This window comes from Plecotus auritus (genome assembly GCF_963455305.1).
Source record: "Plecotus auritus genome assembly, chromosome: 2".
In the NCBI taxonomy this organism is placed as follows: domain Eukaryota; kingdom Metazoa; phylum Chordata; class Mammalia; order Chiroptera; family Vespertilionidae; genus Plecotus; species Plecotus auritus.
Window position 1 is genome coordinate 221,263,498 of NC_137771.1, and position 26,546 is coordinate 221,290,043.

General features: G+C 53.6%; 1 protein-coding gene across 2 annotated transcripts; it reads right to left on the reverse strand.

Annotated features, from left to right (window-relative positions):
• Positions 1–7,664: 7,664 nt before the first annotated feature.
• RRP1 (ribosomal RNA processing 1) lies at positions 7,665–25,680 on the reverse strand. 2 transcript variants are annotated; one of them, XM_080656889.1, is made up of 13 exons: positions 25,475–25,680; positions 24,489–24,571; positions 23,012–23,069; positions 21,212–21,297; positions 19,487–19,548; positions 17,101–17,230; positions 16,931–16,995; positions 16,518–16,696; positions 12,756–12,832; positions 12,051–12,148; positions 11,770–11,789; positions 10,774–10,887; positions 7,665–9,738 (listed from the first exon to the last, which is right to left on the reverse strand). In XM_080656889.1, exons 1-13 carry the CDS (start codon positions 25,599–25,601, stop codon positions 9,506–9,508), a joined length of 1,332 nt encoding a protein of 443 aa, XP_080513015.1. In that variant the 5' UTR covers positions 25,602–25,680; the 3' UTR covers positions 7,665–9,505. The 2 variants fall into 2 exon arrangements, with proteins under 2 accessions (XP_080513015.1, XP_080513016.1); XM_080656890.1 differs by lacking the exon at positions 25,475–25,680 and adding an exon at positions 25,022–25,061.
• Positions 25,681–26,546: the final 866 nt, after the last annotated feature.

The window sequence follows — 26,546 nt, forward strand, 5'->3', positions numbered from 1 at the left end:
CCTGGCGCCCTACAGACAGCTCGGGGCCAGCAGCCCTCAGCTCGGGCCTGGAGAGAAATGTGCTGAGGCCTGAACTCCGGCTCTTTCTCAAGTCAATCACATGAAGTAACGGGGTGTCTGGTCACCTAATAGGTAAGTACATAAGCTGTGCGGTTTTCCTCTCAAGGTCAAGGCCTGGCCCAGGAGGAGCTGCTGAGGACCCGTGATGGGGAGGTCAGGTGGCAGGAGGCAGCTTCAGGCCTAGGAGTTGGAGACTGGAGTCTTTAGAGTCGGGGTGGAGCTGGGGGTCCCAAGACGCCCAGGTGGGGCCTCTGAGAGGTGGGGAGGCTGACCTGTGATCTGGACCAGCAGGAAGCAGCCAGTGAGGAACCTGGGCGTCCTGCCCAGGCCCCAGCCCGGTGGGTGCAGCGCTGAGGGACACAGGGTTACCCAGGCAGGGGAGGGGTGGGCAGAAATGCTCATCTTTGTGCCCAGAGCCTGAGGAGCCCCTCAGCACCCAGGTCCCCTGGCTACCCAAGTGGGATGTCACGCAGTGTGAGGGCATCCAGGGAAGGGGTTGGGGTGAAAGGTGGCCATTGAGGCTGTGACCATGGTGCTTCTTAGTGTTAAGACATGTCTCCACTTTGCCAGGAGTTTTACCCCAAGAAAAGGTGAAGACTTGGGTTCCTGCTTGGTCAGGGCAGGGTGGCCCCGTCCAGGTGAACTTCTCAGAGGGGGTGACCGAGGACATGGGAGCCCTGGAGCTGCTGTTCCGTAGGTGGAAAAGGGACCTCACCTGAGGCCGGTGCTTCCAGAAGTCTTCGGGGCCAAGAGCCGGTGAATTCTGTCCTTCAGATTCACACTGGCCCCATTTTTGAAATTCAAGCACATCTTGGATTTGTATCAGAGCAGAACTTATTATTTTAATAACTGCTAGAGCCCTAACCGGTTTGGCTCAGTGGATAGAGCGTCAGCCTGTGGATTCAAGAGTCCCAGGTTCGATTCCGGTCAAGGGCATGTACCTGGGTTGTGGGCACATCCCCAATAGGGGGCGTGCAGGAGGCAGCTGATTGATGTCTCTCTTTCATCGATGTTTCTAACTTTCTATCCCTCTCTCTTCCTCTCTGTAAAAAATCAATAAAATATATTTAAAAAATAAAAAATAATAAAAAAATAACTGCTAGAGTCCTGGTGCACAGATTCATGCACTGGTGGGGTCCCTTGGCCTGGCCTGTACCCTCTCACAATCCAGGACCCCTTGGAGGATGTTGGACTGCCAGTTTCAGCCCGATCCCCACAGGCCAGACCGAGGGACCCCACCAGTGCATGAATCCGTGCACCGGGCCTCTAGTATACATATAAGATCTTCGGTTAATCTCTTCCTGCCCTCCCCTCTCCCCGCTTCCCTCTGAGATTCATCAATCTGTTCCATGTTTCCATGTCTGTGCGTTGAGCATCTGCCCCCTGATGTTCAGTGCATGTCATAGCTACCGGTCGAACGGTCGCTTAGGCTTTTATATATATAGATTTTCATGAAAATAAACCATCAATTGTCCAACAAGAGGCTATAGAGGTCTGGCTGCAAAGCAGAGGGTATGGCTGCTCCTTCTCTCCCAGGCTGCCCACCCGCCCCGGGAAAAAGGACACAAAGTCGTGACATCAGAAGCCCACCGATCACCACTGAGAACAGCAGCCTGCTCCTTGGTCCCCAGGAAGGGAGAACGGGGGAGTGGAATCGCAGGGTTGGGAATGGGGTGGTATGGGGAGGGGGGTTGGTGGTTCCAGATAAATCTGAATGACTGGCACAAAGTGAAGGGCTGTGAGAAAGTTGTTGGCTTGGAAACCAGGAAGCTGAGAGAAGTGGAAGGGAAGGGGCCTGGCCCTGGCCAGTGGGTGGGAAACCTGCTCCCATGGGTGCCCTGGGATGGAGCTGTGGGGCATGCAGACCTCCGGGGACAGGGGGACATTCTGTTCTCAGAGTGCGAGGGCTGCCAAGATGGGCACTGACCAGACAGTCCACACCGCCTTCCCACCTGGGGAGGAAACACCCCAGAAGGCTCAGGCAGCTCAAGTGCCTCAAAGCAAATGGGGTGCGAGGCCCTGGGGCCACAGGGTGGAGCAGGGAGGACTGAGGGTGCTGGGCACAGTCCTGTGCGTGGCCTGGCCCTCCGGCCTGGAGGCAGGATCCACCCCAGGAAGCTCAGGTCAAGGGCAGTGATAGAAGCACCAGCACAGGAGTCCACCTTGCACCCTCCCAGGAAAGGACAGAGCCGGCCACGCACAGCGTGGTGGTGATGTGAGCCGCACGCAGGAGACTGGGCTGCAGGGCCACGACCAAGTCAGGTGCCAAACCGGACCCAGCACCATTTGTCCTACACTCCATGAGCTCCAATGCTCCCCGCTGATCCAGCCAGGGCTGGATGCCCAACTGCTTTGTCAGCCCATCCGCCGGCCCCGGGCTCTGGGGATGGCAGGCAGGCCAGGCGGGCAGGGCGGACCTGGGGGTACTGCAGTTGAGGGTGAGCAGGGAAGCGCTGACTCTGAGATGGTGGCTTTGAGGCTGTGGGTAAAGTGGGGTGACCTCGAATATCCCTCCCCACCCCTGCCTCACTGCCCTGGCCCCTGGCCAAGGAAATCAGCAAGGCAGACCAGCTTGGGCATCCAAGGAGTTGGGGGCCACTTTCTGGCTTAGTTGACCCCAACGCCGCCCCCCAACATTCCAGTGTTTTCTCCTCCTTTAACTCTCTGGCAAACCTTTTAGAGCAGGGAACTGTCCAGGGGCAGAAGAGGGAAGGGGCCCCCGGATCTCCACTCTGGGTCAAGCCCTGAGGTGTAAGACTCAGAAGAGAGAGAGGAGAACCGTGGGGGCCAGACTCTCTGGGGGACCCAAGATGCCTGCCCTGCTGCAGCCCACGCGATCCCCACCCCCCAGGTGGGCCAGACCTAACCAGATGAGCTGCAGGCGAGCTGGAGCTCAGAGACGAGACGGCAGTAGAGGATGTCTCCTGCTGGCCTCGGCACGAGGCAGGGAACTGTGGGTGGCCAGAGGAGCTCAGAGTGACCCTGGGTGCCAACCAGCCAGGAAACAGGAACTTTGAGCCTACAGCTGCAAGAAACTGAATTCTGCCAGTAACTGGTGAGCTGAGAAGGGGACCCTGAGTCTCACATGATGGCAGCCCAGCTGACACCTGGACTTTGGCCTGAGACCCTAAGCAGAGCCTGGTGTTTAGTCACTGGTTACGCAGCTGACATCTAACACGGGACTGAATAATCACTTAGGAAGGAAAGGAGAGAGAAGAGGGAAGGGAACAGGAGGGAGAAGCGTTCACTGCAGGGAGAGGTGTGAGCTGGGCTGCCAGGGGCATGGGGCATGGAAGGCCCAGGGTGTAGCTGGGCACCGCAAACAACCGACTGTCTTAACTCAAAATCCTCAGTCCAGGCTCCTGGGTGAGATACATGAGGGTGTGCTGAATGGACCCGTGTCACTCCCTATGTGCCAGGCCCTGGTGGGGACAGGCGTTTGTCTGCATGAGACCCTAGTACAGCAACCCCTGGGAGTCCCCTGAACTGCACAGAGGAGCCCCAGGTGGGGGCAGTGGCTGAGGGCCCCGGGCAGCTGGGGCTGGGCTGGCCTGGCCTGAGGCCAGGGGTGCAGTGTCTTCCTGGGTCCTATCTTCCAAGCAGTGGGAAATGAGGGACTTGGAGGGTGGATCACAGCAGCCTGGAGCTTTCCCAGACTCCCCTGGTGGTCCCTGGAGGGAGGGGCCTGGACAGCTGGGGAGGGGCCTTGAGACCCTGAGACCCCTCAGGAAGGAAGCCCCTTGAGCCGCACCTGTGAGCCAGCCAGGCTGGTGGTGAGAAGCCAAGTCCTCCGAGCCAGCCATGTGACATGGGCTGCCCAAGAGCTGAACCCGGCTCCAAGGACCCCCAGGCCTGTGCCAGGCTGGATGAGTGACCAAGCAGCCCGTGCCCACCACACACTCAAGAGCCCTGGTCACCCATGGGGCATAGGGATGGACAGCTCTGGGAGGGCCATGGCTGCGGGGTTCAGACCCTGGGAGGTGCCTTCGGAGGCTGCGCTTGAGGAAAAGAATAAGGCGGAGGTGTGGTGGAGTGTGGAGTTGGCCACTGGCAGGGGTGGGATGGCATTCTGACCCTGAAGAGAGGGAATGGAGATGCCACGGCCGCCCCCCAGAGGCCAATGGTGGGACTGCACCTGCTCCCTGGGGCCAGACCCAGATGGGAGTGGATGAGGGAGGTGACAAGGGAAGGGGTGGGGAGAGGCAACAACATCTCCAGGATCAGGGCCAGAGAGGGCTGGGTGGCCCCCTGGACCTCCACCCTGCCCCCATCCACAGCAAGAGTGGAGGGCTCCCCACAAATAAGGCATCTCCACAGAGGACGCCATTGTGGGGGTAACGCGGAGATGGCACCCAGGGGGAATGACACTGTTGAGGGGGATGGGCTACTTTGAAGATAAAGTTACCGCAGTTCTCACTCAGTTACCTCTTCTCTAAGGTGAGGAGGAGGCGGCGGTGGGGGGGGGGGGGGTGAGGTGGACGGTGATAAGCAGGTAGCAGAGATGATCGATGAATGGCAGGTAGGAAGAGAGGATAAGTGAGTAGGTGGGCAGCTAGAGAGGTGGACGAATGGATAGACAGATAGCGATGTCACTGGGTGTTCATTTGCAAACACGCCCACACACGGTTTTGTGGGGACAGACAATCTGCAACACAACCTGAGTGGACATGTCTGGCTAGTCACCAACCAGCTCAAGGCAAAGAAACAGCTCAGGAGCCGGTGCCAAAGAAATCCTAGCGCCAGGAGGCCGGATCTCAGAGGGAACCCTCCAAACTCCCCGGACGGCTGCTGCGGGAAGGAGACGTGGCACCTCCGGATACAGCTCCTTCCAGCCAAAGCCAGTGTGGGAAACACATTTGGCCCGGTTTACAGGCTAAGTGGCCCATTACAATCTAGTCTCCAAGCCTGACCCAGCAGGTCAGCTGACTGGCCTGTTCTTTTCGCAGCATGAAAGTCCACTGGGGAATGTTCCCATCCGAGATTTAACTGGTCCTTCCGGACTGCAGGCTGGGACCCGGAGGACTCAGATGGCACTGGGCCCCCTGCCTCGGTCCTTGCATTCGGGCTGAAGCTGGCCACCTGACGTGGATTCCCACTAGGGCACCTCTCCCTCCAGCTGGTGCAGGGCACTGGATGGGGAGTGGTGTCTCTCCTTTACCTGCCCCGCCCCTGCTGCCTCCGTAGTCCAGGCCTCGACATGGACCACCTGGACGCTGGGTCTTGAGTCTTGCTGCCCATTTAACTTCCAGCCAAGGGTGAGGGGAGTCTCCTGCTGCCTGGCCCTAAGTAATTAAGAGGCTATTTTTGTAAGGCAGTTTGTGAAAAAGCTGGAGCTCCCCAAAACATTGGTCTGAGTACCCCACTGGGGCTGCTGGCAGGACTGTCCCCGGTTCCACCCTCCAACCAACTACTGGAGGGTTGGGTCCAAACCACCTGGTTCACTCCCTGCCCGGCACACAGGACCTTCCCCACCTCCCCACCCCTCTCCCCTAATGACCCCCTCCCATGCAGCCTGGGCCCAGCTGCTCCCTGCTTTGCCACTCCCACCCCGGGCCTCACTGTGGAATCAAAGTGGTCAGCCTGCCTCCAGACTAGAGTCTAGATGGGCCTGGGCTTCTTACCCTAATAAAAGCAAGGAATGCTCGGGGCATGGTGGGACTCCTTAAAGAGAACAGAGCCAGCCTGAAGGCTCCCATGGCCAAACCGGTACAATCTGAGTAGTCAAGTAAGTGACAGTAATGGACTGTAACCTACTGAATAAACAAGAAACCACAGCCACGATGGAGGTCAATGACTAAATGAGAAGTTGATGAGAAACAACCCCAGACCACCACTCAACCACTTCCCCAAGACCTTCTGCAGGACGCAGCCCAGGCAGGACACGGGGCCCTCATCGCTTCCCGTGGTGCTCCCGGCCAAGAGGAGTTCTCGAGTCCAGACAAGGGGTACCTTCAGAGACCCACAGCAGGGGGTGCTGCATCATGGGCCTGAGATGTAACCGCTATCTGGTCTCAAATGTCAAAGACAGAGGAACTGGTCCAGATGGCAGGGGACTAAAGACACGAGACCCATTCCTAACGGGGAAAAGACTGGCTGAAAAAGGCCCCTGAACAGGCCTGTGGGTTAGGCATCAATGAGGGGCCTGTGCTATTCTGACCTGATGGTTGTTTTGTGGTTAGCAGTATGTCCCTGTTGTAGGAAACTCACCTTAAGCCTTTGGGGTGATGCACATCAAGGCAGCACATACTGTGACGGTTGGGGGAGGGGTGGGAACCTCTCTGTACTTGCAACTTTCCTGTAAGTTTATGTTTCAAAAAGAAAAGCAACACAACCCTCATCACAGCCCCATTATCCCCATTTCACTGGTCAGGAAGTGAAGATTCAGTGGTTGCAGGCCCAAGGTCACACACTTGATTGAGCCAAGTCTCCTGAGAAGAGTCACCTCATGGGGTCCTAAAAGGCACCAGGTTGGGGCAGAGATGGGAGGAGCCGGGGTGGGCCTCCTCAGTGTGCATCCCTACTCGGGGGTGATCCCTGCGGGTGAGCAGAGGGCTCTGCTGGGCACCAGTGCTCCGGCCAGCTGTGCCACTGTGGCGGCCACACCACAGGCTTACAGGTTAAGGAGCACCAGCAAGTGCTCACCTGAGGCTGCGCCCATGAGCAGGTCACACCTGGAGAGGGACCCCCAACCCCAGGGTGGAAACATAAATTGGTGTGGGCATGTGACAGTCTGGCATTTCTTCACACTAAACATGGTCACCTCCTACCTCCTGGCCCAGCAACTCCACTCCCAGATATACAGCGAGACATGCAAGGCCACGCAGAAACCTGTGCGTGAGCGCTCGCAGCAGCATTATTCCCAGGGGCAGGGAAAGGATGAGGGGCAATCCCTGTGGACAAATGAATAAACAAACGCGTGGCCCATCTCCACAATGGAATGTCATCCAGCCATTGGGGAAATGAGATTCTGACACATACAATGTGGATGAACGCTGAAAACGTGCTGAGTGAAGGAAGCCAGACACAGAACACCACGCCATACGACCCCAATTATTTCAAAGTCCAAATCAGGGAATCTGCAGACAGAAAGATCAGTGGTAGCCAGGGACTGGGAGGGTGACAGCTAACGATGTCCTCTGGGGTGAAAATGTCCTAAAATTGACTGCGGTGACTCTGAATATACTAAAAGCACCAACTGTCCACTTTGGGTGGGGGAACTGCATGGTACGTAAACGATTTCTCATTAAAACGTTTTTAAAAGAACAGGAAAAAAAAATCAATGCCAACTTCTGAACACAAGCTTTCCTGGGGGACAGTGGTTGGTGGTCACATTCAACTTCCTCTCAGGGTTTCGCCACTTTGCCCAATGAGAACTTTTCCTGACGGGGAGAAGTGCCCATTGTCAATCAGCAGCCGCTGGCACTCTAACAGTGATGCCATTATGCCAGGAGCACAATGTTGTAAATTCTCGGGGGGACAGTAACAAACCATGGTGGTGATGCAGCAAGGAAGGGCTCTGGTGTAGGACCTGCAATCAGATATATCTATAGTATGGCTGGTTCCCTTACTTTTTTCTTTTTTTTAAATGTTTTTATTGATTTTTAGAGAGAGAGGAAGGGAGAGGGAGAGAAATCCTGCCGGGCCCGGAAATCCTCTTTGGGCATGGGTGGACACTCAACCGCTGAGCAACTCCAGCCGCACTGTTCCCTTACTTTGACAAAAGGGATTTCAACAGAAACAACAAAATTGTGAGTTTCTTTGGGGACAGGGAACTGTGAACTGATGACTTCGCTGTGTGCTGCCTCTTCCTGTCCCCTGAACCTGCTCCCCTATCCAACCTCACCTGCCCAGCAGCCAGAATGGAAGGGGATCCACATGGCCCTGGCTCCCACGGGTGGGCAATGTGCTCATGCAGCAGGGCTTTGTAAACTGTGGTTCAGTTCAAGCCTCGGTGGGTCTTCCCCAGGGCGGGCCTCTTGCTGGGCTCACCCACACACCTCGGCCCAGCAGTGGCCCAATTGGCCTGGATGCCAGCGGAACACAGGATGTGCACTGAATCCAAGATAGTGCCCACGTGACAGTCTGCGGTGATGGCTGTAGCACGGCCCAGAGGCCACTGGGAGCCACACAGCACTATTTCACATCCCTATTTCCCCTCTAATAGGTATTCAGGAGCCAGGGCTTGTCAAAGCGCAAACCATCCCGGTAGGTTCCCTTCACGGTACTCTGGTCAGGGTCCAGCAAACATACAGCCGCTCAGACCCTCCTGGATGGACCTCTGGGACAATCTGAAGGCACTGAAGGGAAGTATGGGGAACAGCTCTGGCCAGTGTGGCTCAGTTGGTTGAGTTTGTCCCAGGCACCAAGAGGTTACCAGCTAGATTCCCGGTCAGGGCACATGCCTGGGTTGTGGGCTCAATCCCCAGTAGGGGGCGTGCAGGAAACAGGTGATTGATGGTTCTTCCTCATCTTTCTCTCTCTCTCCACCTTCCCCTCTCTCAAATCAATAAAAATTATAAAAGAAAGAAGTATGGGGAACGGGCAGGTCTGCCCACTGGCTGCCAGATCAGGTTCTACCTCCGAGTCACAGAGACGAAGGTGGGCAGAGGAGCTGCTCTGCCTGCCTCAGGCACATCAACCCCAAGCACTAAATACAAGTCTATATATAATGTGGACAGTAGCAGCCTGTCCAGAAACCCACTACCAGCACGTGGCATCCTCTTCCAGATTTTGAGAAATGTATTTTTTACCCACAAAAATGGGTATCTATACATATAAAAGCCTAAGTGACCAAACAACCGAACGACCAGTCGCTATGACGCACTGACCACCAGGGAACAGACGCTCAACGCAGGAGCTGCCCCTGGTGGTCAGTGCGCTTCCACAGTGGGAGCGCTGCTCAGCTGACCAATGGGTGCCAGACACAGGGCTCATGGCTGGCTGCCGCAGCCTGGAGTCCGCAGTGGAGCGGCAGCAAGCCTACAGAGCAATGGTGGTGGCAGGCATATCGGGGCCAAGATGAGCAGGAGCGGCAGGCAGGAGTGGCAGGCGGCATTGGACTGCTGGTTTCAGCCCAATTCCCCACAGGCTACGCCGAGGGACCCCACCGGTGCACTATTCAGGAGCTGGCACCTGTCATTTCACCCCACGGGAAACCTTCCAGCTTAAGCACACAGGGCAGGACTCCCATTTCTAAGAACGCGTAGCATTTTATTTACAGCCGCCCGCTGCGTGGCTAGTCCCCTGCTCTGCCCGGGGTCAGCACAGCAGCAGCGCTCTCTGGGGCATGGCTGAGTGAGAGCCAACCTCATTTAGCGCTGACCTTCGGACCATGTCTGGAGTCTTGGGAGCATGGCCCACCTGTCCTGTTTGCTCATTCGACACAGCGCAGACCGGGAGGAGTGGCGGAGACAGCGCTGTCCTACCAGGGCTGGGCCTGGCCACGTCATTTCTTGCTCCCCCGTGTCCACTTCTTTTTCATGCCTGGCTCCTGGCACCCAGGCACCTTTGCTCTGGCCCCTGCCTGGGGCTGCCGCCGCCTCTTGCGCACTCCTCTCCTGCCACGGCCCCTGGGCTGTTCCTGGGGCGCTGCGGGGTCAGCCCCGGGGCCCTGATGCCGCCGCTTTCTCTCTAATCTGGAACTCAGGTCTGCACACGGGTCCTCCTGTTCACCTTTCCCTAAAACAGCAAGGCCACATAATGAGGTGCGTGAAGGCCTGGGCTACTTCACTGCAATGCTGACCGAAGGTGCCAGCCCAGGGCAGCAGAGGACACAGAGCACCTGGCACAGAAGCACCGACAGCCTCAGGAGCAGACACGCACCAGCAGCCGGGCCCGCACCAGCGTGGACATGCTGGCTCCTGCCAACAGAGAGGCAGCCTCAGAAAGAACGGTGAGCACAGGATCAAGGCAAAGACATGATAGAGGGCGGGCGGGCCCAGGCTCAGTGCACTGGGGCTGGAGGTGATGCTGGTCAGAAGGGACAGGCTCGGAAGCAGGGCCGGGAGCAGGGACTCAGCCTGGTGCACCAGAGGTATGAGATGGCATTTGGGGGCCGCTGGAGTAGGTGCTCGAGTGGGGCCTGTGCCTACCGCAAGGCCCAGATGTGAAACGGTATGAATGGCGGGGCCTTGGCCAGAGCAGTGGTGAATCGAGAGACCCTTCAAAGGGCACGGCCCATTTCACTGCAACAGGCAGCCCCATGCCTGGTGGTCTGCAGTGGGCGCAGGGCCTGGGGTGACAGCAGCACAGAGCCGTCCTTAGTGAGGCTGTCGCATTCTCACCACAATTGTGTGGACAGCTGAGGAGGGAGAAGGGAGGCGGGAGGGGAAGGAAAGCCTCTAGAATAAGGAGAGGGGTGAGGCAAACTGGTCTCGGGAGGACACCGAGGATGAGGAGTGGATGGGTCAGAACCCACAGACGCACACAGATCAAAGATGAAAAGGATCAGGAAGCAGCAGCACAGATTGAAACTGCAGACAAGGAGAGCGGGAAAGATGGCAAGTGGCCCGGAAGCCAGACAAGCCGAGTCCCGGCTGCACAGGGCAGTCTGCTGCTGCAGGGCATCTGGCCCAGGGCACTCATGGTGCTGGGGCAGCCAGGGCAGGCAAGAGGGGTCACACCTGGAGGCCAGCCCCCCGGAGACAGTGACAGGGGTGTTCCCATTACAACAAGTGGGTAAGCCCCTCCACCGTCAGCGGGCACTAGTCCTACCTGTCTTGTTCTGCAGCTGGGATTTGGGCAAACGCTTCTTCGCCTTCCTCCCCTTCCTCCCTTCCTGCAATTTCCTGTAGGCTTCTTCTGGGACGTCCTCCTCAGGGAAGAGGCCTGAGGACCAAGGCAGACAGAGGTCAGGGGCTGAAGCAGGCCTGTTCCGTTTGTGAGTTCTCTGCTCCCTATGACCCAGCAAGCAGCCCCTCCCCAAGCTTGTGCCAGGAGGCCCTGCTCCACGCCCACCACAGCTCAGCCAGCCTGAAACCCTAGTCGGCACAACAGGGAAGAGCCCGTTCTTGGAGCATGTAGGATGCCAGGCCTACTTCTTTAAAATGCTTATGCTGGGAGGCGCTCGGGAGAGCTTCCTGGGCAACGATGATGCTCCACAGCTGGATGAAAGGTTTTGCACCAGTCAAAGCCCACAGGTGCCCAGTACTCATGCCTTTCACTGTATGTAAATTTCACCTAAGAAACACTGGACTTTAATTCACAACGGGCATGAAGTATTTGAGGGTGACGGAGGGAGGGCTCAATGGGCAGATTCGTGATAGGACAAGGACAGTGAAATGACGATGACAGAGTCGAGGTGATGGATATGCAGGCCTTCAGGATAAAATCCTTTAAACTCTGCTATATGTGTAAATATTTTTGTAATGAAATGTTGGCGGGGAAAATGCTACATCTCCAATCATAAACCTCCCAGAAAACTGCCTGAATAAACCGTACCAGTTCCATCAGCCACACACCAGGACGTGGAGAGGTCTGCTGCAGACCAGCAGCCTTAGCATGCTGGGAACTTACTAGAAATGCAGGTTCCTGGGCCCCACGCTTCCCCGGGCCCCACACTGAACTAAGACGCGCTGCAGAACCCCAGCCGCCCTCTCTGCAGACTATTCATGCTGCGAGGGCGAACCTACGAGGTCCAACGCTCTCCTGAGAGAAGGGGACAGATGCCTTCTCCCTGGGGCCGGTCTCAGTGCTCGGCCCAGTGCTCACCTTCAGCGAGGTCCTGCAACCTGCAAGAACAAGAGACAGTCACTCCCCATGGCTGTAGCTCCCGGAGGAGAAAGGAGGCGGTACGGAGAAGGCAGCCCCAAAACCTCCAGACTCCTGCTTCCTGTGCGGGCAGCACGGTGGCCCTCAGTGAGGACCCTCGCCACCTGAACTCTGAAGCGGAGTCCTGCCCCCCGTGCCCCCTAGCTGAGGCCGCCTGAGAGGGAAGGGGCAACCTAGGGCAGTGGGAAGAACAGGCCGGCCACCTTCAGAGAAACACTCACTTTCGGATCACTTTGTAGAGACGCTTCCTGTTCTGAGAAGGGGTGCTCTGCTGACTGGCCATTTCAAACAGCCTGTTAGCAACAGCCTCGTAGTCAAACTGTTTCATAGGAGACACCATGGAGACAAAGAGTCGGTCAGTGCCAGGTGCTGCCAGAATGTGAGCAAGCAGAGAGAAGCCCCTCTGTCCCCTCAGCAAAGGTGACTGTACAGCTCACTCCAGGACAGTGCCTCCCCCAAAAGAAATGGGGGGAGGGAGTGCAAGAGGGGAGCCTCTCCGTAAATTTAAATCCTCTGGTAGCCACATGAAAACAAGTAAAATTAATTTTGATCAATTTTATTTAAATCAAGATATCTAAAATCTGACTAATTTCCCCAGTAATCAATATTGAAAAGTTGTAAGTATCCCACATTCCCAATTCACCTGAAATCACAGGTCCTCACTGGCCCCAGCCCCAGGAGGCGGTGGGCAGTCCTGGGGCTGGGCGGCTGACAACGGTGAAGTCTCTGAACCCCGTCTCCAGGTGCCCAGCCCCCAACCCGTTTTCAAGGACTCGTGCTCTGGCAGACGCAGGGTCCCCCAAGTCTCAGCCAACGCCTGCCCACCCCGTTCCTAGCGCCTCCTCCCCTCCAGCTCTGCCAGCTCCGAGTCAGCTTTAAAGCCGAGGATAGAGGCTGAGCTCAGCCCACGAGCCCAGGCCACTCACCTGAAGGACGGCGCCAGTGCTGTCCTCATCGTCCTCGCCCTGCTCCTCACTCAGGCCCGGGGTAGCCCCACAGGAGCCTAGAATAAAAGAGCTGCATCAACTCAAACAACTGGGAACCAGCCCTCTGTGCCAGGGCCCACAGAGTGCACAGGTGTGGCTGTGGGAGCCCACAGCACAAGACAGTGGAGGACCCGACAGCCTCACGCTGAGGGAAGTGGGGCCACCACAGGCCTGGAAACAAGGGAGACGCCCTAGAGGACGTGAAGGCCTGACAGGTCCTTGAGGAGGGAAATTCAGAGGGAATTATGAGTGGCGTCTTAGGTACATGCGGTGCCAGAGTTCTGGGCGCCAGGGAGAAGGGCAGCTAGTCCAGCCACAGGGCGGGCCTATGGAGACGATGTTTCAGACCGTTTGGGGCTTTCACATCACTGCCTACAGAGAAAACCTCTGGACCACAGGTGGCCATGAGGGCAGGTGTGTGTGGCAGATGAAGACAGCGAGGCTGTAAGCAGGCACAGGTGGGCACGGGCAGGCCTGTCAGGAGACTCCTGGGTCTGCCTGGGCCAGGGCCACTCAGGTGCTTAGAGTGAGAGAGAAAGGGAGGGGCAGGTGAGACGCGCAGGATGGCCAGAGAACATGCTAGGGGCGGAAAGGGGAGGGCTGACTAACAAGAAAGCCAAGGAGCAGGCCAGCAAGGGCATTAAGAGTCGGAGGAGGGAGACGTTAACCCTTAATTTATGGTCAAATGACGTTCCACAAGGGCGCCAGGGCCCCATCCATGGGGAAGGACAGTCTCTTCAGGGAATGGTGCCAGGAAGTCGGCCATCACAAGCGAAAGCGAGAAGCTAGGTCTTCCCTAACACCACATACAAAAATTAGCTCAAATGGACCCACGACCTACATATAAACCTAAACTAATAAAACTCCTAGGAAGAAAAGCAGGACAAAAGCTTCACAACATTGGATGTGGCATTGAGTTACACAAAAGGCACAGGTAACAAGAGAAAATATAGACAAAATGGACTTAATGAAAATTTTTCAATGTTGTGCATCAAAAGAGACTATCGATAGAGTAAAAACAACTCAGAATGGGAGCAGCTATCTCCAAATCATACATCTGGTAAGGGGTTAGTATCCAGAATATATAGAGGACTCCTAAAATTCAATAAAACAATCCATTGAAGAATGCACACAGGACTTGAACAGACTCTTCTCCAAAGACATACAAATGGCCAACTAGCACATAAAAGGATGCTCAACATCACTCATCATTAGGGAAATGCAACTCAAAACCACAACCAGACACCACCTCACACCCATGAGGACGGCTATCAAAAAACCCAGAAAATGACAAGGGTTGGCGAGGATGTGGGATAAGTGAACCCGTGTGCAATGTTGGTGGGAATGTAAAATGGTGCAGCAACTGTGGAAAAAGTACAGTGGTTTCTCAAAAAATTAAAAATGGAATTACCACCCTAACCTGTTTGGCTCAGTGGATAGAGCGTCAGCCTGCAGACTCAAGGGTCCCAGGTTCGATTCCAGTCAAGGGCATGTACCTTGGTTGCGGGCACACCCCCAGTAAGGGGTGTGCAGGAGGCAGCTGATTGATGTTTCTCTCTCACCGATGTTTCTAACTCTCTCTCCCTCTTCCTTTCCTCTCTGTAAAAAATCAACAAAATGTATTTTAAAAAAATAGAATTACCGTATGATCCAGTGATCCCACTTTTGGGTATAAACCCAAAATAATTGAAAGCAAGGTCTCAAAGAAATACACTGTAGGCCCCGCCCTAATCTGATGTTGGTGGGTGAATTCAGAGAAACATGAATGGGTAACAACAGAAAAGGGTAATGAAACAATGGGAAACAGCCATGCTGTACGGGAAGCTTTGGAAAATGTTTACTGCAGCCTGCCTGAAGTCAGGACAAAACTGAACAAACAAGATGAGTTTGTTCCTGGGGAGCTCAGATGGTTAGAGCATCATCCCGATAAGGTTGAGGGTTTGATCCCCAGTCGGGGCACATACAAGGATCAACCAATGAATGTGTACATAAGTGAAACAACAAATCCATGTTTCTCTCACACCCTTTCCCCGCCCTCCCTCTCTCTCAAATCAATAATTTATTTTATAAATAAAAAAGGTGAGTTTGGTGCTTTGGAGAGTGTGAAAACTGCTAGTGAACTCTATTCTCCTCTATTAGAAGTAATTGAAATTAATGAAGCTCTTGCAGAAAATCCAGGACTTGTCAACAAATCTTGTCATGAAGATGGTTGGGTGATCAAGATGACACTGAGTAACCCTTCAGAACTAGAGAACTAATGAGTGAAGAAGCATATGAGAAAAATATAAATCTACTGAGGATGAAAATAAAACCCCCTAAATAAAGTAGCATGAGACAACTTTATCTAACATAGTTGTCTTGTCTTAAGTTAATGGTAGACAGAAGATTTTTAATAGCAACTTTTAGTAACACCATGAAAAAAGAAACTACAGCAATGCTATTGGAAGAAAATACCCCTAACTTTCTAATGCTTGCAGATACACACAATGTGCATCTTTTCCACAGCACCCTATCGTTTTTAGACTAGGCTACAATTAAAATATCAGAATTACTGACACTTTCTGTGGTAAAACCTAGTTATAAAAAGTATGTGATTCAAAGATAACATTGTTACCTTATATAATATTGTAATCTGCTTACATTCCTCTCTACATTTGGATCAAAATACTTAATGATCCTTCCACTGGAAATAACTGGCAGTGGAGAAAAGTTATTAGTGTCAGATGACGAACAATACTATCTTAATTTTGCAATATACTGAGTTTGCTGGTGCTGCGCGCCCCGCCCCCCCCCCCCCCCCCCCGCCGTGCTATTTCTATACAATGAAGCAACAGCCTTACAGGAAAAAATAACATTTAGTAACAAAACATTCAACTTCATTAGAAAAAAAAAGCTACACTGTACACCCATGTTCACAACAGATAAAACCTGGAAGGAATTAAAGTGTCCATTCAGCCCTAACCAGTTTGGCTCAGTGGATAGAGCGTCGGCTTGCGGACTCAAGGGTCCCAGGATTGATTCTGGTCAAGGGCATGTACCTTAGCTGCAGGCACATCCCCAGTAGGGGGTGTGCAGGGGGCATCTGATCGATGTTTCTCTCTCATTGATGTTTCTAACTCCCTATCCTTCTCCCTTCCTCTCAGTAAAAAATCAATAAAATATATTTTTAAAAAAACACAAAGTGTCCATCCACAGATGACTGGATAAGCAACATGTGGTCCATGCACACAGCAGAACACTATTCGACCTTAAAAAGGGGCAAATCCTGACACAGGCTACCACATCAATGGTCAATAGAGCTCCCTGTCCTGGTGGAGTCGACATCCAATGGGAAAGAGGGGCCAGGGAACAATGCACAAGTGATTTGTGTAACTAGGAGTGGGTTATGCCAGGAAGTGAGACAGCAAGTGAGGAAGGGTGAGGGCTGGGAGGCTTCGCTTCAGGCAGGGTGGTCAGGGGAGGGCCCCTGGAGTGACAGAGGGTGGAGGCCGGTGGGAGAGAGGGCCGGGGGAGTCAGGATGGCACACATGGTGTAAGGGCCAGGAGAGTGAGTGACACGGTGCTTGTTTTTAAAGGACACGTTGGCCATCGGGCCAAGAACAGACTTTGGGGGCAAAGGCAGAAACGAGGAGATCAGACAGGCCCAGGGCAGGTGGCGCAGAGGGGGCGGACCCGTCGTACTGAACACACTGTAAGCCTCACCTTCAGGTGGCTCCTCAAACAGCTTCTTGGGCGGCACACCCTGTTCCTGCCCATCATCCTCTGACATCTCCCCCTCCTCCTCCTCCTCCATTTCATTCATTAGGTCTTCAATGGCGAGCGGGGCCTGTTCCACAATCGTTTCAAAGATGCCTCGATTGATATTATGTAAAACCAGGGAGCTGAATGGGAGGCAGACACGAAGGCAGGTGTTAGGCAGGATCCGCAAGGAAGAGACCTGCTGCCTCCTGTGACCATCTCTCCCAAACCGCCGGCCAACGGCCCCTCTGGTGAATTTGTCATGTGGACACAACTCGTACCCTCTTCCCAAAAGGGAACAGCAACTTCCCAAAGACAGTCCCCTGAAGAACTCAGTGCAAAAGAAGAGCCGGCAGGAGGGAGCCCCTGCCACTTACTCCTTAGTCTGGGCAGCGATTCTGCAGAAGGGATCGATGAACTTGAGGTTCTGGTCTGCCGTCAGCTGCAGGGGAAGTTAAGCAGGAGCTGCCTCAGGCCCTCATTCACCAACACCCAGGGAGGAGCTCAGCTGCCAACCCTGCCCAGCCCACCGCCCCCGCCCCCTCACCTCGCTGGCGCCCACTTTAGCCAGCTCCTCCAGGAAGATCTCGATGAAGTGACTCTTCACCCCGTTGGGGGCCTGGCTATCGGGGAGCAGGATCTCGGTCGTCAGCAGCTCCAACAGCTGCTCAATCTGCCTGAAGAAAGAAACGAGCACATACCGCAGCAGCCGTGACAGGCCCAGGGCATGGTGTCCTCTACTTTTATCACACAGACACCCAGGCCTCCAGCACGCCAACCTGTGGCCGCACGCGGTCCTCCAGGACAAAGGACCCTGGCAATTACCGATTCACGTGACCTTCCCAGCACCAGAACATACGGCCTGACTCAAGCTCAGCTACAAAGTTCAAGATGTGTGAGCACTCACAGGCCCTCCTGTCCTGAGTGCAGGGAGAGGCTCGGGGCGACAGGAGGCTAGCACCACCTGCTGTCCGCACCCCTCCCTGCTGTCCACGCTGGGAACGGCTCAGGAAGGCACAGCAAATGCCAAGGAAGGAGATGAGGCCACAGACGGGGATGAGCTTGCTCCCAGGTGCTGCTTCACCAAGTACATGGCCCGTGAAGGTCACACCAGACCGCATGCCTGGCACGTTGGTTTCAGTGACCACAGAGGCCTGGGCTCCCCGGTCGGAGAGCTCGGAAACCCATCTTCAGGGTCTACATGCATCCAGGGCACCTGATGACACACAGATCTCTACACCTGAGCTGGAAAACGGGCGTTCTTTAAGGGGCTGCGCGGATGACGTGGGTGTGTGGCAACAGGAGGGATTCACCGTTAGGGAAGGAAAAGTGGGGAAAAGGAGTCGAGCCAGAGCAGGTGCAAGAGCCCTCCTCCCAGGGCTGCTGATCACACTAACGAACCCTTACCAAAATACAAACTGGTCACAGATGCTGCGTCAGGACAGAGAAGGGTAGAAGAGGGCACACCAGCACTGGTCACCCAGGCAACGGGAGGCCAAGTGCTTCAACATGATCCCTGCACTGAACCACTAGCAACAATGAGGACGAAACTACCTCCGTAATCACAAACCAACAGGAAGTTAACTGAAGTACAACCGTCCCTTTAACACTGAATTCCGCTTCAGTCACTAGCTACTCCTGGGGAACCCGCAGCCCAAGGTCCTGACATGAGTGAGACCCCAGGCCTCAAGGTCCTCATGGGGACTTAGGGATGACACCACTCAAATCCAAAGGACTCCTGCCCCCACATAAAGTCACCCACAAGGCCTCTCAACAAACAAACAAACAAAAATCAGCTAACTATAGTCCAACTCCTCCTGATCTTTTTTACATGAGGAAAAAGTGGGCAGGGCCAAGGTTTTGCTAACTTTGTTTTCCAAAGGTAAAAAATCCTCGCATACCTGGGGCTGTAAGCTGAAGCCTCTGGTTCAGTAGCTATTCTAACATCTGGGGACCGGTTTTAGTATCCACATACTTGAAATGAACTCCTTTAATGTACACTTTTAAATTATAAGTCAATTCAAAATACACTATTTCTAAGCCCCTTTCCTCCTGTCTTCCCCACCCCTGCCCTAAAATCGTGCAGCATGTTTCTGGTGCATCCTCAGTAAAATAAAAAGCAGTCTGCAAATGTCATGTTTGAATGATACCACGTTCATACCGTGTGCACAAAGCAATGCAACATCTTAAAAAGTGTCTGTTGGAGTTAAAATCGCTTTTTAATGTCTTATGAATTCTGAGTTCTTTATTCTGAACATGTATCACTCTCAAAATTAGAAAACAATTATAAAAAAAACAAATTTTAAATTAATTTAAAAAAATTTTAATGTGAACATTCAGAAACCCACTTTGTGTGGTGGATCTCAGTCTGCCCCCACCCCCGAGGTTAGAAACCTGCTCCCCATCAGCTGGACGCACAGCTCCAGGCCAGGTGGCAGGACCCGGCCCTGCCTGGTCCCAAGAGGGGCTGGGAAGAGCAGAGCCCCAGCAGAGCCCAGGTCGCCCACTGCAGCAGAGCAGCTCTGCTGGTGCCAGCAGGAATGGAGGCCCCTTGCAGGTTAGCGGACACAGATTGCCCCACTACAAGCGCTGCTGGCAAAGTGAGGAGTCTGGACAAATGACATATTTCTAGAATCGGGAGCAATGATCATAGATAAAAGAGCTAAACATGAACACACAGTATTTTTTATGTGAGAACTCAATTCTAATTCACAACTTACCATCAAGGTTGAAAACAAACATTTACACGAACACACGCAAACTATAATTTTTAAAACACCTTCATTGTAAGTGCCATCGGGTCACTCTTTAATGTTAAGGCTGACGTCTCCTTTACAACAAACAACTAAGAGAGAACCCGTGAACCCAATCCCCCCGACAGAAATCTGGACTGGCTGCGAGAAGCAGACTCAGGACGTGCTGTGAGTACTGACCTTTCCTCCCATGCCCGCATTTTCAGGGCCTTCAGGGACTCCTTCAGGACCATCCGCATGAGCTGTGGCACAAAAGGAGGCCCCGTTAGTGGCAGCGCAACCCAGACTTGCCCAGACAGCCCCTCTGCCCCGGGGTCGTCTGCGAGCCCCAAACACACAGCAGGCCCCAGAGTTGTAGGTGGACAGAACACCAAGCCCTCAGAACCCAGGGCTGAGATGCCCCAACTTTCCAAGCGCACCAGGAAGTCAGGCTCATAGAGGATACCTGGATAGCAACTGAGGTACCATGAACAACAGCTGAGGTGGACTGGGCCCTCTTTCAGGAGTAAGAACGGGAATGAAGCACAGGTCCCCAGAGGCGGCAGAGGCCCTGTAAAAACTGGGTCCGACACCTGAGAACATCTTCCCTCAACAGAGCGAAAGGCTTACTTTCTTTCTGATCTCCATGCAGTAAACTCTCCCCTTAAACCTCATCATTTAAATCAAGCCCCAATCCCTGCCCCCGAACCCCCCAGTTCCCCAGTACATTGCTCACAGCATTTCTGGCCCAGTTTTCCTGCCTTCCACATATTGACCCCAAATCCCGCAGAGGGTCCAGTCACGGTCAGAGGTGAGAGGACAGTACAGAGCACACCCAGCAGCCAGGATGCCTGTCCCCAGGACAATGGAGACCTGTCCTACATCATTCCCTACCTGCAGTGCCATCAAAAGGGGGCTGTGCTGCTAGACATGGTCACAAGGGGGGACCTGGGAAATGGGCCTCAAAAAGCAACCGAATCCATCCTCCCTAAGCGCCTGCACCTCAGGCCAGGTGTGCTGACTCACCTAGAGCTCCTCCGCCTGACAAACGTGTATTTTATAAAAGTGCAAAGCCTGGCCCCGGCCCTGCTCCCCTGCCCATTGCCTTCGTGTCCACCCTCCCTCCTCAGCTCTCTGCCTGGCCCACCAGCTGGTCCACTTTAATATCTGCCAGGCGGTGTCCACGTAACCCTGGGCCAAGTCTGAGCTGATCTGAGTGACAGAATCACACATGAACTGCTGCCCTGAGGGGACACGTCCTCAGTGAGGCTCGGCCACTGCCCTGTCCCTTCATCTGGGGACTGTCCCAAGTCCCAGTGAACACCACTGTAGTAACAACACCATAGTTCAACACAGGATGGGGGCGGGGAGCCGTTTCTAAAGGCAAATCAGTAACATAAATTCACAGGAGGGGGAAAGGGGATCCTGCACACAACAGCTGTATCGCTGCCCCCACCTGGAAGAAGCCAACTTCAAGTGCTGGCACCCAGGCATCCCAAGGGCCTCCACTGAGGCACGAGCTCCACAGCTCCGCTGGCATCCACGGCTTCCCCACAACTCTCCAGGAGGGCAACTGTAACCCTCCTCCTCTGAACTGAGTCTGTACGGTGTTTCAAGGACTGAACTCTGTGCCTACCTGCCAACCTTGAGAGATGGGTCAAGTACTGCATAATCCTAGGCAGGTGCACCCCGAACAAGACCTAGGCTCCCTGTACACCACCAGGCTTATGGGTCAGTGGTCAGGGTGGCTGCACTGACCAGAAGCCTTTAGCTCTGCCCTGTTGGGGTGGGAGGCTCAAAGGCCAGACCACTCTATGCTGCACCCCAAGCCCTCCCTCCCCAACTCTCTGGGTGCTCAGACCTGCTCCCCAACGCCACTCTGGCACTGCAGGGGACCTGGCCGAGGGGCGCAGGCTGCTTCCTCACCATGTAGAACTTATCCAGGCGCAGTCTGTCTATGCCCGTCCACTCGCGATTCATGGTCTGCCAGAAGGTTTGAAGGAACAGGTGCTCTGGGGAGGAAAACAGGCCACAAGAGAATCATGGAGGAATACAGAAGCCACTTTGGAAAGTAAAGAGACAGAACATGAAGAAACCTGGTCAGGGCGCTGTGTGCAACCAACCTGTGCCATTCTCAGTCTGAGTTTGCTGAGCTGTGAATCTGGCTTAGAAATGGAGCTATGAGGAACCTCAGAAAGAAAAGCAGAGCTCACCTACAACTCCGAGCGGCAGCCACATTCTCTGAAGAACAGGTGCAAAGAGCATGCAAAGCCACCAGCAAGAAAGGAGGCCGCTCAGGCCACTTCCTCCCCAGGCCCTCAGCCTCCCTGTGGCTCGGCTGAGGCCCTGTCTGACACCCATGCAGGACCTCGCCACTTGCCCCACTAGCCGAACTAACCAATCAAACACAAAACCCTGCTGATAATGGCTATGCCAGAGTACTAGGGGCTGACCTATGCCCTTCAGATGCCTGTGTTGAAGCTCTAACCCCCATACCTAGAAATAGGACTTTATTTGAATACTAGAGGCCTGATGCACGAAATTCGTGCAAGAGTAGGCCTTCCTTCCCCTGGCTGCCAGCACTGGCTTCCCTCCGGCCGCCGGCAGGCACCTGGGACTCAGGCTTCCCTTGCAGCCCTGGCTGGACGTCCGGTCTAATTAGCCTATTATGCTTTTATTATTATAGATTATTATAGATATGGTCTTTAAAGAGGTAGTTAAGATAAAATAAGGTCACTGGTGTGGGCCCTCATCCAATCAGGCTGCTGTCCTTATAAGATGGGATCAGGACACAGACACAGAGGGACAATCACGTGAGGACACAGGGAGAAGACAGCATCTACGTGCCAAAGAAAGAGGCCTCAGGAAAAACCAGCCCTGCCCACACCCTGACATCAGGACACAAAGGGGCATCTCTTATCCCCCCTCACAGGCTTCTCCAACAGCAAAGGGGTGATCAGATGGTTCAGCAATGGACGGGCCTGCGTTCACTGACTCATTCCAGTGTCACTAGATGAACACTCTATACTTTGCCTTTTGCTGAGCAGACTCTTCTGCAGGTTCTTAGAAGGTAAAAAGTACAGAAGGTAGATATTCTCCTCCACTAATGACTCCAATGCAGTTAGACTCTGCCAAGTTGAGAAAGTAGTTTCTGTGATTTCTGTGCACGCCCCCCCTCCCCCAGCAAATTTTGATCCTTTGCCTATTTAAGTCTGAACTAAACCCACTAGCAATGGTCCTAGTGCCTATGCCAGTGATGCTCCCCGGCCCTGGCCACCCTTAGGGCAGCAGAGGGAGGCAAAATGCTGGTGCCTAGGCACCCCCCTCAGAATTCCACGTAAGGACAGCAGGGTCTGGACATCAAGACTCCCAAGTGACCCATGGGCAAGCGGCAGTGTTGACAACTGCTGATCGTGGTCAGAAGAGAAAAAGCTCACTGAGGAACTTCACAACGATCGGATGAGATTCAGTCCAGCAGCTTGGTAATACCACACTAGCTTGCCACTTTAATTTTAAAATGTAGGGTTTTAGCCCTTTAGACTTTTGAGCTGAGTGTATTTTAGGTAAATGAGTTTATACGAGTTGAAGTGTTTCACACATAAGCACCAGCAGACACCAGCTACAATGGGGACTTCTCTCTTGCTCTAGATCTTAGAACCCAGACTTCTGTGCGTGGAAGCTACTGACTCAGTGGTTCTGGCCTTCCCAAGGGGTAAGGATACTCACGTGCCTCTGTGGTTTGAAAAGCATGGACAAGCTGGGAAATGGTCCTTCCTAGTTCCTCCTGTGCAGGAAACAGTAAAATAATCTCCTCCAGCCCCTGAAGAAATGCAGTCTCACAACAAGCAACACACTCAACTGCCACCCGTCATGAGACAGGCTTCACCGGCTGCTTCAGCCCAGTGTGCGTGACATCTGGGCTGAAGCTACATCCCTGCTGTGAAGGGCTTCACTCTACAGCTGGGGCCATGATCCGGCTGAGCCCTGAGCAACAGAGATTGGCCATCAAAGGAGAGAATAAGAGAAGGCAGGCCAGAGCAGGGAGCCGCAGGACATGCAGCCACCTGACCAGCAGAAAGAGGGAGCCAACCAGACCCCTGTAACTTTCTCACTGCCTGCCTGTGTCACTGGCCAAGCAGCACTCAGTGCACTTTCTAAATGGATAATTCCAGAACCTTCCCTGAGACTCTAGTTTAGTAGGCATGGAATACAGTGCAGGATTCTGCACTTTAAATACTGCCCCACCACCCAAGGGATCTTGAAGAAGAGTAAACAATTCATATTCTAATAAACACTGTTTTACAAAGGCTAGCATTTTAGGGCAATGAAACTACTCTATAAGATACCATAGTGATGAATACATGTCATTATACATTTGTCCAAACCCACAGACCATACACCAGGGGTGAACCCTCAGGTAAATTATGGACTGTGGATAATGATGATGTGTCAAGTGTTAGTTCATCGATTATAACAAATGTAATCTGGTGGGCGATGTTGACAACAAAGGCAGCTGTGCATGTGAGGGGGGCAGAAGATAATGGGAAATTTCTGTACCTTCCTCTCAATTTGTCTATAAATTAAAACTGCTCTAAAAAATAGTTTTCTTTTTAAAAAGACAAGTTAAGCCGAAACCGATTTGGCTCAGTGGATAGGGCGTCTGCCTACGGACTGAAGGGTCCCAGGTTCGATTCCGGTCAAGGGCATGTACCTTGGTTGCGGGCACATCCCCAGTGGGAGGTGTGCAGGAGGCAGCTGATCGATGTTTCTCTCTCATCGATGTTTCTGGCTCTCTGTCCCTCTCCCTTCCTCTCTGTAAAATATCAATAAAATATATTTTAAATAAATAAATAAAAAGACAAGTTAAAAAGCCTTCAGGAGAAATTTGTGTCTCAGAGAACTTAGACCCTCTCCCTTGGTTTCCATCATTTAGGGCTCAGTTTGTGATCTCTCACAAACACCAGATAACCCAGGCTTCACCCGTGCGCTGACTTGCACTGGTGAGCACCTGTGTGGCTATGGTGCTCAACTCAACGCGTACAAGGCCCTCTCTAAACGAAGGCCCTCACCTTCCTGCCATAAATAAATAAATGCTAAAGAAAAAAGAAAAAAGCTGTAAACTTCGCCCAGAGTCAACCACACGCCCATCTGGCCTCCTACTGACACTGCTGCTCCAGCTTCTTCTGCCTTCCCACTCACTCACCTGGAGGAGCGGCTTGTCCTGCATCCACATGCAATAAAACAGTCCTTTCCACACCTTCAGCAGCTCGTCATGAGTGAAACCACCTGCATCAAAACGGCAATACTCAGACTAAGTGGACCCCAGCCTTTTAGTACCAGGAACAAAGGTACCTTCCCTCTCCTCTCAAGACATCCTCCTAACTCGGAATCCACTGGGCCTGGGCCTGCAGGGACTCCCCCAGGTAACTGCCATTTCATTCTTTCAATAAAAACTGAGAATCTCCAAGTATCAGGCACTGTACATTTTTGGAGATTCAAAACTGAGTGAGTCACTATGTCCTGAGTTGGATGGTGGCTGGCTACCCAGGTGAATTTTAGGGGGATAATTCATCCAGCGTTACACTTGGGGTTTGCGCACTTTTCTGCATATTTCAAATTTCAAAAGAAAAGGTTAAGTCATCAGGCTAGTACGGGACGAAGACACATAAAATCACTCAAAATATTTACTGAGTTCCTGTGTCTGGCACTGTGTTTAATGAGCAGTGGTTCTCAGACCTGAGCACTAGTGTTAGAATCACTCGGGGGCTTCGTAACACACGGATCGCTGACCCTACGGCAGTTTCTGATTCAGCAAGGCTGGGATGTGACCAAGAAATTGCACTTCCAACAAACGTCCCGGTGACGCTGACGTTGCCGATGGGGTACCACACTTTGAGAACCACTGTTACAACGAGACCAGTTAACAAGCATGTTCTCTGCTCTCGCGGAGCGTACGCTACTGTGAAACTCAAATGACAACCCAATAGTTACACAAGGAGCATTAGTGACAAATGACAAATGACAAATGCCGCGGGGAGGGGCCGTGGAAAATACCCCCGTAGGCTCGCCGGACCACGTGGTTCGGAGGCCACCCAGCCGGGACCGCTGCCGCCCCCGCCCCGCCCGGCTGCGCCGCGCCCCCACCCGGCAGGCCCATTCCCAAGGCGGCCCCGCTGGCCACCCGCCAACCTGCAGCCCGCTGAGTCCTGGCGACGATGTATTTCCGGAGCTTCCTCACCGCCCGGTCCCGGGTCACCTGCTCGTTCCCTGCCAGGCGCTGCGCCAGCTGGATCTCAGGGGGGAGCTGCGGAACCATGGCGATCGCACTAAGTGCCCGTGGTACCAGCGACCGAGCTGCTGCGCTTCGCCTGGTCGCGCGGTGTGACGTCACACGACCGCGCCGGCCTGGCCCGGGCGCGCTCTCTGGTTACAGGCGCCTAGGAGGGCCTCTCCCCGGCCGCACGCCATCGCCCCGTAGTGGCAGGACACCGCAATGACAGCACTAGACAGTTGTAATTAAAAGGTCACTAAACGTGTGCCCGCCTTTTAGGGGGGCGGTAGTTTAACCTGGTTGATGACAGAAGGTTCTTTAGCAAAGAATGCCAGCGAGCACAGATAGAAGGAATGGTAGAATTGGAGAAAAAATCTGTGCAGCCCCCAGTGAATCTTTGATTCAGGGCAAAAGTCATCAGAAAATGGCACAAGGGCTAAAGAAAGGTGGTCTCAGCTATCAGTCCCCGCCCCAAATGGCCTGCCACTGTGGGCGGGTGGCCCCTCCCACGCAGCAGCAGCACCTGTGGGCAGTCAAGGCTGACTCTCATCCAGCTGACTCTCATCCAGCCTTCAGGGCTGCACCCCGGCTTTCAGGACACAGGAAGGCTGAGCAGGGTGCACAAGAAGACAATCACGACCCTAGTCTGGGACAGTTCGCAAGACAACCATCCTAATATCTTCACAGAGTTAAAGTCATGGATGAAGGAAGGAATGAATGCCTATATAAAGGAGGGGATATACTCATTTACATATTTGCATATACAAATCTTGATTGGGTCCTGGTTCAAAGAAAAAGCTCTATAAGACATTTGGGGGTCAATTGGGAAAGCTTGCATATAGTCTAGATGTTGGATTATAGTGCAGAATAATTGTTTATTTTCTTAGGTGTGACAATGTAGTGTTTATGTTCGTGCAGAATGGACTCACCAGATTTTTTTCTGTAAAGGGCCATGTGCCAGGGAACCCCAAGCCTGTTGATCTACGAGGC